A 12500-nucleotide genomic window follows, 5' to 3' on the forward strand; every position below is an offset into this window, starting at 1 on the left:
CAGCGCCACTCATCCTGTGAGTGGACACACCGCCATAGTGACAGTATTGGGCAGCGCCACTCATCCTGTGAGTGGACACACCGCCATAGTGACAGTATTGGGCAGCGCCACTCATCCTGTGAGTGGACACACCGCCATAGTGACAGTATTGGGCAGCGCCACTCATCCTGTGAGTGGACACACCGCCATAGTGACAGTATTGGGCAGCGCCACTCATCCTGTGAGTGGACACACCGCCATAGTGACAGTATTGGGCAGCGCCACTCATCCTGTGAGTGGACACACCGCCATAGTGACAGTATTGGGCAGCGCCACTCATCCTGTGAGTGGACACACCGCCATAGTGACAGTATTGGGCAGCGCCACTCATCCTGTGAGTGGACACACCGCCATAGTGACAGTATTGGGCAGCGCCACTCATCCTGTGAGTGGACACACCGCCATAGTGACAGTATTGGGCAGCGTCACTCATCCTGTGAGTGGACACACCGCCATAGTGACAGTATTGGGCAGCGTCACTCATCCTGTGAGTGGACACACCGCCATAGTGACAGTATTGGGCAGCGTCACTCATCCTGTGAGTGGACACACCGCCATAGTGACAGTATTGGGCAGCGTCACTCATCCTGTGAGTGGACACACCGCCATAGTGACAGTATTGGGCAGCGTCACTCATCCTGTGAGTGGACACACCGCCATAGTGACAGTATTGGGCAGCGCCACTCATCCTGTGAGTGGACACACCGCCATAGTGACAGTATTGGGCAGCACCACTCATCCTGTGAGTGGACACACCGCCATAGTGACAGTATTGGGCAGCGCCACTCATCCTGTGAGTGGACACACCGCCATAGTGACAGTATTGGGCAGCGCCACTCATCCTGTGAGTGGACACACCGCCATAGTGACAGTATTGGGCAGCGTCACTCATCCTGTGAGTGGACACACACCGCCATAGTGACAGTATTGGGCAGCGTCACTCATCCTGTGAGTGGACACACCGCCATAGTGACAGTATTGGGCAGCGCCACTCATCCTGTGAGTGGACACACACCGCCATAGTGACAGTATTGGGCAGCGTCACTCATCCTGTGAGTGGACACACCGCCATAGTGACAGTATTGGGCAGCGCCACTCATCCTGTGAGTGGACACACCGCTATAGTGACAGTATTGGGCAGCGTCACTCATCCTGTGAGTGGACACACCGCCATAGTGACAGTATTGGGCAGCGCCACTCATCCTGTGAGTGGACACACCACCATAGTGACAGTATTGGGCAGCGTCACTCATCCCGTGAGTGGACACACACCGCCATAGTGACAGTATTGGGCAGCGTCACTCATCCTGTGAGTGGACACACCGCCATAGTGACAGTATTGGGCAGCGCCACTCATCCTGTGAGTGAACACACCGCCATAGTGACAGTATTGGGCAGCGCCACTCATCCTGTGAGTGGACACACCGCCATAGTGACAGTATTGGGCAGCGCCACTCATCCTGTGAGTGGACACACCGCCATAGTGACAGTATTGGGCAGCGCCACTCATCCTGTGAGTGGACACATCTCCATAGTGACAGTATTGGGCAGCGCCACTCATCCTGTGAGTGGACACACCGCTATAGTGACAGTATTGGGCAGCGTCACTCATCCTGTGAGTGGACACACCGCCATAGTGACAGTATTGGGCAGCGTCACTCATCCTGTGAGTGGACACACCGCCATAGTGACAGTATTGGGCAGCGTCACTCATCCTGTGAGTGGACACACCGCCATAGTGACAGTATTGGGCAGCGCCACTCATCCTGTGAGTGGACACACCACCATAGTGACAGTATTGGACCCGGGAGCCAGGACCCGGGAGCTAGGTCTCAACACTCACATCAACGCCTCGTCCTCACCAGTGCAGCTCCGAGCAGGCCGGGGGTACGACGTTCAGTGGGACGGGTAAAGGAACAGTGCCAGGGGTACAGGAGCAGTTGGAGAATCAAGAAACAGTGAAGGAACAGTAGGCTAAGATGAGCCTCTTGCCCCGTGCTAAGAACTATCCACCAACTATCCACCAACTATCCACCAACTATCCACCACCAATGGAAGGAACATAAATCAAACGCCGTTCGAGTGCTTCCCTGCACGCGACGTCTGCTCCATTAGATCCCGAATACGAGCGGTAGTTATACAAATGGCTCGCTGAAGGAACAAGTTATACCAGCGAGGAGAGGCGCCCTCCTTGCTAGCTCGTAGGAGAGTAGTTAAGACGCAGGTGATGGTTACGGCAGCAGCAGGCGACGCAGACTTAACGACCTAACCACATCCGGTTAAACCACCAGACTAACCCAGAAACTGTTAAATTATTACTATGATTTAACGCAAAAAGGTTTTTACATCTGAAAATTTAGTCAATTCTCTCAAGTTGGTTAATTGTAAGATGTTCAAGCAGGTGAATCTGTTCCTCTCCCGACCACTACAAGGCTGTGAGGTGCAGGATGGTTATCTTGAGGTTATCTTGAGATTATTACGGGGCTTAGCATCCCCGCGGCCCGGTCCTCGACCAGGCCGCCTTTTTGTTACACACATCTCCAGGAAGCAGCCCGTAGCAGCTGTCTAACTCCCAGGTACCTATTTACTGCTAGGTGAACAGATGCATTACGGTGATTGAAACTGCCGATTTGTTCCCGACATCGCCGGGGATCGATCCCCGATCCCTAGGATTACGAATCCCGAACGCTGTCCGCTCAGCCACCAGGCCGCTATCATGGCCCATCTGGTCCATAACGCGGACCAGAGAAGCTATGTAGCTTGGACCAGTGGATGGAATCTGTGTAACACTCCCTGACCAAGGGGACATCTGTGTAACAGCGGACTTGAAGCTCTGTGACTCTATGAGGCTGGCAGAGCTCTGTGGCTCTATGAGGCTGGCAGAGCTCTGTGGCTCTATGTGGCTGGCAAAGCTGTGTCTCTATGTGGCTGACAAAGCTCTGTGTCTCTATGAGGCTGGCAAAGCTCTGTGACTATGTGGCTGGCAAAGCTCTATGTCTCTATGAGGCTGGCAAAGCTCTGTGACTCTATGTGGCTGGCAGAGCTCTGTGACTCTATGTGGCTGGCAAAGCTCTGTGTCTCTATGTGGCTGGCAAAGCTCTATGTCTCTTTGTGGCTGGCAAAGCTCTGTGACTCTATGAGGCTGGCAGAGCTCTGTGGCTCTATGAGGCTGGCAAAGCTCTGTGTCTCTATGTGGCTGGCAAAGCTCTGTGACTCTATGAGGCTGGCAGAGCTCTGTGGCTCTATGAGGCTGGCAAAGCTCTGTGACTCTATGTGGCTGGCAGAGCTCTGTGACTCTATGTGGCTGGCAGAGCTCTGTGACTCTATGTGGCTGGCAAAGCTCTGTGGCTCTATGTGGCTGGCAAAGCTCTATGTCTCTATGAGGCTGGCAAAGCTCTATGTCTCTATGTGGCTGGCAAAGCTCTGTGTCTATGAGGCTGGCAAAGCTCTGTGTCTCTATGTGGCTGGCAAAGCTCTATGTCTCTATGTGGCTGGCAAAGCTCTGTGTCTCTATGTGGCTGGCAAAGCTCTGTGTCTCTATGTGGCTGGCAAAGCTCTATGTCTCTATGAGGCTGGCAAAGCTCTGTGTCTCTATGAGGCTGGCAAAGCTCTATGTCTCTATGAGGCTGGCAAAGCTCTGTGTCTTTATGTGGCTGGCAAAGCTCTGTGGCTCTATGAGGCTGGCAAAGCTCTATGTCTCTATGTGGCTGGCAAAGCTCTGTGACTCTATGTGGCTGGCAAAGCTCTGTGTCTCTATGTGGCTGGCAAAGCTCTATGTCTCTATGAGGCTGGCAAAGCTCTGTGTCTCTATGAGGCTGGCAAAGCTCTATGTCTCTATGAGGCTGGCAAAGCTCTGTGTCTCTATGTGGCTGGCAAAGCTCTGTGGCTCTATGAGGCTGGCAAAGCTCTGTGTCTATGTGGCTGGCAAAGCTCTGTGGCTCTATGAGGCTGGCAAAGCTCTGTGACTCTATGTGGCTGGCAAAGCTCTGTGGTTCTATGTGGCTGGCAAAGCTCTGTGTCTCTATGTAGCTGGCAAAGCTCTATGTCTCTATGAGGCTGGCAAAGCTCTATGTCTCTATGTGGCTGGCAGAGCTCTATGTCTCTATGTGGCTGGCAAAGCTCTGTGTCTCTATGTAGCTGGCAAAGCTCTATGTCTCTATGAGGCTGGCAAAGCTCTATGTCTCTATGTGGCTGGCAAAGCTGTGGCTCTATGTGGCTGGCAAAGCTCTATGTCTCTATGTGGCTGGCAGAGCTCTGTGGCTCTATGAAGCTGACGATCATGTCTGATACTTTTTTGGGGCGACAGGAATTTACAGTGATCATTACATATGATTCTCCTGTTTATTTGAAGGTATTTCAAGCTTAGATAAATAGTAAAGAAGCTGGAATAAGCTTTGTATATTTATCCAAGTTCTCGTCGATAAATTTGTTATCTATATTCACGTCATAACTTCATTTCTAAGCTTTTTTGATAAGTTATTTTATGCTGAGCTATGATGGTCAAGCTTAATCTCTCTCAAGCTTGAATGAAATTAGTTTTTAAGCTTTGTAAAGCTTCCTGTAGATGTTACTATCCAGGAATTATTAATATTACAAAAATTATTGTTTTGTAATTAATTGTATTAAAAAGTGTATATATGGAAAGCATCTGTTCTTAGCCTTCAGTATTTGCGTCATGTGAATCAACTGAAGTCAGCTTTGAGTATCTGCGTCCTGTGACGCAACAAGACTCATCTCAGAGTATCTGCGTCCTGTGAAGCAACAAGACTCATCTCAGAGTATCTGCGTCCTGTGAAGCAACAAGACTCATCTCAGAGTATCTGCGTCCTGTGAAGCAGCAAGAGTATCTGCGTCACGGGCCAACCCACACCACTTCCATATGGAAATTCCTGGTTCGTGGTCTCAGCATCTATAATTCCAGCCAGCGCCCCTTTGCCGCGGTGGAATGCCAGCAAGCGTTGAGATATCTCCATCGTTTGCCACTTTAATATGACGCTTTCCACGACGCGGCCACAGCACGATATCCACGTTACCTGCTAGTGTGATATCACCAAGTCCAAGTGTGGTATAGCCCGCGCCAGTGTGTGTGACATAGCCAAGCATCAATGCGACATAGCCAAGCGCCAGTGTCCAGAGAGTGAGTAGGGGATAATAGGACGTAGCGGCAATAGTAAAAAGATGTGTAAATCTCTTTGTTTCCTGTGCAAGAGAGCGCTAAGTCTTGGCTTTAACAAGACATTGCATTAGAGAGGAACGTGTACCGGTCAGGGTGAGGGGCACTCCCGCAAAGGAACGGCGGACGCTTTTACGAGAATGTCTCCATCTCCAGAAGCAGAAATATCACCCCGCGGGACATGGGCGCAGCGCTCAAGAATATCTTCGTCCGCTCAGCAAACACGATTACCTGGGCGATGAGGCGCCGAGCTACGGGGGAATGACTGTATCACTTGGGTAAACAAAATCCTGAAGGGTAGTGAAGGAATGGAAGGAGCTGAGAGGGGGAGGAAGAGCCGTCGACCAGCCTAGTGGTTAAGGGAGGGGTAAGGGGGAAGTTTGCGACCTCTTTTTAAGGGGAAGAAGACCTCTTTTTAAGGGGAAAAAGGCTTGTTTTCGTGCATTATTCTGGTGAAAAGTGAGGGAGGATTTACCCTGATACACACGATTCTTGTTATCTTGAGGTTATCTTGAGGTTATCTTGAGTTGATTTCGGGGTTTTAGTGTCCCCGCGGCCCGGTCCTTGACCAGGCCTCCACCCCCAGGAAGCAGCCCGTGACAGCTGACTAACACCCAGGTACCTATTTACTGCTAGGTAACAGGGGCATTCAGGGTGAAAGAAACTTTGCCCATTTGTTTCTGCCTCGTGCGGGAATCGAACCCGCGCCACAGAATTACGAGTCCTGCGCGCTATCCACCAGGCTACGAGGCCCCAGGGGCCTCGTAGCCCCAGGGGCCCCAGGGGCCTCTGTTGTGTCAGAGTTTCTGGCTTCACTGCGGGTGTGGGCATCAGAAAAGAATGTATTTTGATTGTTAATCCTTTGGGAGGCTACGACCCAAGCCTGGACTCGTGTGTGCTCTAAGGCAGAGGACCCAATGGTGATTTTTCCATTTAGCCATGTGAGGCAGGTGAAGCCAGCCATGTGAGGCAGGTAAAGCCAGCCATATGAGCCAAGTGAAGCCAGCCATATGAGCCAAGTGAAGCCAGCCAAATGAGCCAGGTGAAGCCAGCCATATGAGCCAAGTGAAGCCAGCCATATGAGCCAGGTGAAGCCAGCCATATGAGCTAGGTAAAGCCAGCCATGTGAGCCAGGCCAGATTGTACCCCAATGCGGTCGCCTCAACTCGAAGGACATCTCACAGTAAATAAAATCCTCGACAATATCACAGTGAAGTAACGGTGATAGGGGGCAATATAGTGTCTCCCCTGGTGCGTCACTATGGTCGAACATCCCGTCCTGGGCCCCCACGGAAGACAGTGCTATCTTAATGGGTTTCATCTTAGCCTGTGGTTCCATTACCTGCGTGGTGAGAAGGGTCCGTCTAACGCCCGGCTGAATGGTGAGAATGTGAAATGGTTGACGTTCCCGCTGGTGGAACGGCCCTTAGCGGCTCGGGTTATGGAGTCTGGCTCGCAATGTCCTGCTCCGGGGCTTTTAAAATGTATTCATATCTTGCATTTAAAGTCGGTGTCTAGGTGTTTGTAATGGGAACAATGGAATGTGGTTGTGCTTGGTTAAATGGAAACATCTACACTGATATGGTTTTTCAGCTTTCTCTCTGTTTGACTATGTTTGTATGAGTAGGGAGAGGTTTATATGTGTGTGATGTATATACTCATCTAGTTGTGCTTGCGGGGGGTTGAGCTCTGGCTCTTTGGTCCCGCCTCTCAACTGTCAATCAACTAATGTACAGGTTCCTGAGCTGAGATCAATTCCTCATTGATATTTAACGACAATGTGATTTCTCTGTGTACAAATGTGATTTCATTTGTACACAGAGAAATTTTATTTTTATTCTAATATGACATTAGAAATTATAATGTGATTTCTCTGTGTTTTTCCAGATTTATCAAATAAAGGGAAGAGAGACAGGCGTATATATATCTTGAAAAATAGTCGGGGTTTTCTAACTGAAAACAGAAAAAATAGCCGGTATTTTTTGCTTGGTATATTATCTGGGTGTTATCTGGGTGTTATCGGGGTGTTATGTGGGTGTTATCCGGGTGTTATCGGGGTGTTATCTGGGTATTATCGGGGTGTTATCGGGGTGTTATCTGGCTGTTATCTGGCTGTTATCGGGGTGTTGTCGGGGTGTTATTTGAATGTTATCTGGGTGTTATCTGAGTGTTATCGGGGTGTTATCTGAGTGTTATCGGGGTGTTATCTGGGTGTTATCGGGGTGTTATCTGGCTGTTATCTGGCTGTTATCTGGGTGTTATCTAAATGTTATCGGGGTGTTATCTGGGTGTTATCTGGGTGTTATCGGGGTGTTATCTGGCTGTTATCGGGGTGTTGTCGGGGGTGTTATCTGAATGTTATCTGGGTGTTATCGGGGTGTTATCTGGGTGTTATCTGGGTGTTATCTGGGTGTTATCTGACTGTTATCGGGGTGTTATCGGGAACTTTACTCGAGAATAACCTACCAAATTTACCCATAGAGGAAATTTAGTATGACATTGAGGACTGCAATTTTACAATAACGAGATTGGAAGTTAGTAAGTTATTCTAATCACTAATTTTCAGTTTACTGTTCCAGAAGGCTTTTAATGTAACAATTATTTGTATACAAAAAGAGATTATAAATAAAAAAACCTCTCTGTATAAAACTAGTATTTAACTCTCGCCCATTTAGTAATTCATGGAAACTTTATGTGAAGTGCTTTTCTTTTTTTTTAAATGCAATTTGAGCTCTTCTGGAGATGTATAAAACATTGTCTCAGTACACGGATGTATAAATGTATACTGTATATATATATATATATATATATATATATATATATATATATATAAATATATATATATATATATATGTATATGTATATATATATATATATATATATATATATATATATATATATATATATATATATATATATATATATATATATATATATATATTAGTATATTTTGGTAGCAGTCTTTCCTGTAGACATATATTATTAAATATGACCGAAAAAGTAAGATTAATAATTCTAACACGAATTTTCTCAATCTTTCGTACATTTCTTTTCACTGTTGGAGGTAATTCAAAAATCAATTCTCCAAATGAATTTTTGGAGAATTGATTTTTGAATTACCTCCAACAGTGAAAAGAAATGTACGAAAGATTGAGAAAATTCGTGTTAGAATTATTAATCTTACTTTTTCGGTCATATTTAATAATATATATATATATATATATATATATATATATATATATATATATATATATATATATATATATATATATATATATATATATATATATATATATATATATATAAATCCTGCGCTTGAAATGAGGGATTCACAATCGTTCTTTTCAAGCGTATCTGGAGCGCTGTAAATGGTAATGTATATACATATGTATATTCTAATGCACGTCAATGTGTGTATACTACTGTACATCAATGTGTGTATACTAATCAACATCAATAAGCCTATACAAATGAACATCAATGTGTATATACTAATAAACATCTATATGTGTATATTCGACTTAGGGAAGGGAAGCATCAGGAGAAAGCGCCATAAGCCATTATAACTATATAGCACTGGGAAGGGGTCAGGATATAAGGATTTGGGATGGGACGGGGGGAAAGGAATGGTGCCCAACCACTTGTAGGGACGGTCGGGGATTGAACGCCGGCCAGCATGAACCAGAATTCTGAAATGCTCTAGAGATTGATCTATGCACTAGGGGAAAACTGGAATGAAAATTCCCAACGTTTTTCCCGTGTTTCAACACGGAAAACGTGTTCAATTTCAGAGGAACATTTCAGAGGAACATTTCAGACGAACATTTCAGACGAACATTTCAGAGGAACATTTCAGAGGAACATTTCAAACGAACATTTCAGACGAACATTTCAGACGAACATTTCAGACGAACATTTCAGACAAACATTTCAGAAGAACATTTCAGTGGAAATTGTTGTAATTCCTCGATAATGGCGTCGAACACGGAAACCTTCGGAATTTTCATTTCATTTTTCGTAGTGGATTATTATCCATGACTGAATCACTTTTTGTTTTGTTTTTAATTATTCTTAAGAGAGTCTTGTGAGGAGTTGATGAATAAGGCGGAGCCACGACCCAGCAAACACACACCGAAACTACAACGTTGGTACAACGTTCCAACAAGTTTTAACACCTGCTAACCAGTTATAAACTGCCACCAGACTAGTACCCGAACTAAGAGGCATGAGCTTCAAGAGAGAGACAACAGGAACTAAACCTCACGTCGCTGGAAGGAAGCAGAGTTAGGGGAGACATGATCACCACATACAAGACTCTCATAGGAATTGATTGGATAGAGTCAATTTATTTAACCCAACGGGCACACGCACTAGGGGATACAGGTGGAAGTTGAGTACCCAAATGAGCCATAAAGATGTTAGAAGGAACTTTTTCAGTGTCAGAGTAGTTAACGGATGGAATGCATTAGGCAGTGATGTGGTGGAGGCTGACTCCATACACAGTTTATAATGTAGATATGATAGAGCCCAATAGGCTCAGGAACCTGTACACCAGTTGATTGACAGTTGAGAGGCGGGACCAAAGAGCCAGAGCTCAACCCCCGCACGCACAACTAGGTGTACCCTATTTCACTGAAAGTTTACAATAGTTTACAACAGTAGCATGTTCAGTCCTATCAAAAGTGCACCTCCTGGTGGATCAGTAAACTGTTGTGGTTGGCTGAGAGGTGGACACCAGCACCACACAGACGGACACCTGCACCTCCAAATGTGCTTCACAAACCTGCGCAGGTGTGGGAAGCTTGGAAGAGAGGGCCATAGTTCAGCACGACAGCGCTCCAAGATACCCTCCGAGCCGGGGCTGGAGAGCTGGAGCCACACCTGCTGTCTCACATCCTGGGAAGCAACACACCTTCTCTCCTTCTAGTCTCTTGAGACATTTTTCTTCCCTATCTTCCTTGTTGAACCAATAAGTTTCTTGATGATAATTTTTAATTCAACAATTCCAATGAGAACGATTCTGCTCTATTTTCACATATATATTTTTTATTTTTTCATTTATATATATTTTTAAATATTTTATATAATGTTAGGCATGAGTTTTTACCACACTCGGGGCAAGATAACTTTATGATTTGTTTCCTCCAAGGCTCAATATCCCCCGTCTTAACACATGCAAATAGACCGTATCTATTCAGATATTTTGCGTTCATCCATTCGGGAATCGATGGTCGGCGATGTCATTTTTTTGTCGTTATCAGAAAATGATTTTCGGGTGTAATGTTCCAGAGAGAGAGAGAGAGAGAGAGAGAGAGAGAGAGAGAGAGAGAGAGAGAGAGAGAGAGAGAGAGAATATTCCAACATTACAACTACCCCATAAACAGTACACTCCATCACTACAAGACCACCAACAAACACCCATCACAAGAGACACAGACCCGAACACTGACTTACACACACACTTTTCACATAAAAAAATGAGGATAATAGTTTCAAGAACTTCAACAACCACTTTTCCTCCGAGCCGATTGGGCCCAAAACATGGCTCCAGACAAGAGGAAGAGAAAGAGGAGGAGAAAAGAGGCTCTAGCGAGCTGACATTGGTGAAACAGTAGAGCCAAATTAGAGTCAGGATCGGATGCTCTTCCCCCCCACTCTCACGGCGCAAATAAAATAGTCCATCATCTGTGTCATTCATTTTCTTTGTTTACATTGCCTTTCAGGCTTGCTGGAGCGATTGAGACTTGCCAAATGAGACTTTAGTAACGAGGCAATTGACTAATTAGCGGAAAAGCATGCTAATTAAGCTGGCTAGCTGAGTCCCACAACGTCAGCTTTTACAACCATCAGAATGAGTGTAATTGCTCAAGAAATGATTTAAAATAACTTTTAACCATTTAACCAGATTGTCCCTGTGGTGCAGTGGTAACTCGCTCACCCATCTCCTCGCGACCCATTTCGGCCGGGGTTCGATCCCTTGGCAGTGAAGGGGGGTCGAGTTTACCCCCCCATGCTAGCCCTTGATCTCTAGCAGTAATTGGTGATCTGGTTGTAAACCAATTGGAGGATTGTGTTCCTGAAAAAAATTATTATAAGGTATAGGAAGGAGGCAGAAATTATTTTGTCCCTTATAATATATAAAAATAAAATAAAAATTTATTATTATAATATAAAAAATAAATATGTGTCTGGCGTTTGAAAGTAACAATTAACATATATAATTTAAAAGGATTTTGATGGTCAATATTCGTAAAAAAGACACAGCTGATATGATCAACACAGCTGACATGATCAACACAGCTGACATGGTCAACACAGCTGATATGATCAACACAGCACACATGATCAACACAGCTGACATGATCAACACAGCTGATATGATCAACACAGCTGATATGATCAACACAGCTGACATGATCAACACAGCTGACATGATCAACACAGCTGACATGATCAACACAGCTGACATGATCAACACAGCTGACATGATCAACACAGCTGACATGGTCAACACAGCTGACATGATCAACACAGCTGACATGATCAACACAGCTGACATGATCAACACATCTGACATGATCAACACAGCTGACATGAGTGAGGAACGTGAGTGGTTCCAGGTTCAAACAATGAGTGATTATTTACTTGGGAGGAAGATAGCGTGAGTAAAGAATGGGTATTGGGAGATGAGGATTGGGGATTGGGAGCGCTTCCTCATCACGAATGAGGAATGGGTCACAAGGGGATTATCTATTACAAAGAAGAATGGAAAAAGATGACATATTTCTCATTCTTTCTCTTTTTATTATATTCCATCATCCTGATTTATTAAAATTGAGACTGAGATAATTTTTTAATAAATCGTTGCACTGAACATTTCTAGATGAATTAGTTTAAAATAATTTACACTAAATTAGTTACCTCAGAGAACTTAATAATACTATAAAATTATATACCTGTAATTATATACTGTTTACGGAAGAATTAGATTTAGATTTAGAAGCTGCAATTATATTAATAACTTCCATAGCAACTTATACAAATCATGACAATTGTAATTGTTGGACTAAACATGTTTACATCAAAGTCAAACTTTAGATTTTGACTTAGAGTGAGTAACATTTAACTTATAATTTGAAAGCTGACTTATAAGGGGGAAATAAAGTGTACTTTACCATTCTAGGAATGACAAATATATCGACACTTTGCATGACACAAGTAGAATGATCAGAATACAATTTACAGGATTAATATCAACTTATTCAACGAATTTATATAACAAAAATCA

At 44.8% G+C, this 12500-nt stretch overlaps 1 protein-coding gene across 1 annotated transcript; it reads left to right on the top strand.

The window, feature by feature from the left end:
- Positions 1–11481: 11481 nt before the first annotated feature.
- LOC138352738 (ovarian abundant message protein-like) lies at positions 11482–11877 on the top strand. Its single transcript, XM_069305324.1, has one exon. It carries the CDS (start codon positions 11482–11484, stop codon positions 11875–11877), a length of 396 nt encoding a protein of 131 aa, XP_069161425.1.
- The last annotated feature ends 623 nt before the right edge of the window (positions 11878–12500 follow it).

This window comes from Procambarus clarkii, chromosome 54 (assembly GCF_040958095.1).
Source record: "Procambarus clarkii isolate CNS0578487 chromosome 54, FALCON_Pclarkii_2.0, whole genome shotgun sequence".
Classification (NCBI taxonomy): Eukaryota; Metazoa; Arthropoda; class Malacostraca; order Decapoda; family Cambaridae; genus Procambarus; species Procambarus clarkii.

What these genes read in the sequence shown, in the direction of transcription:
- LOC138352738 (XM_069305324.1), top strand. Translation starts at nt 11,482, where the DNA reads ATGATCAACACAGCTGACATGATCAACACAGCTGACATGGTCAACACA.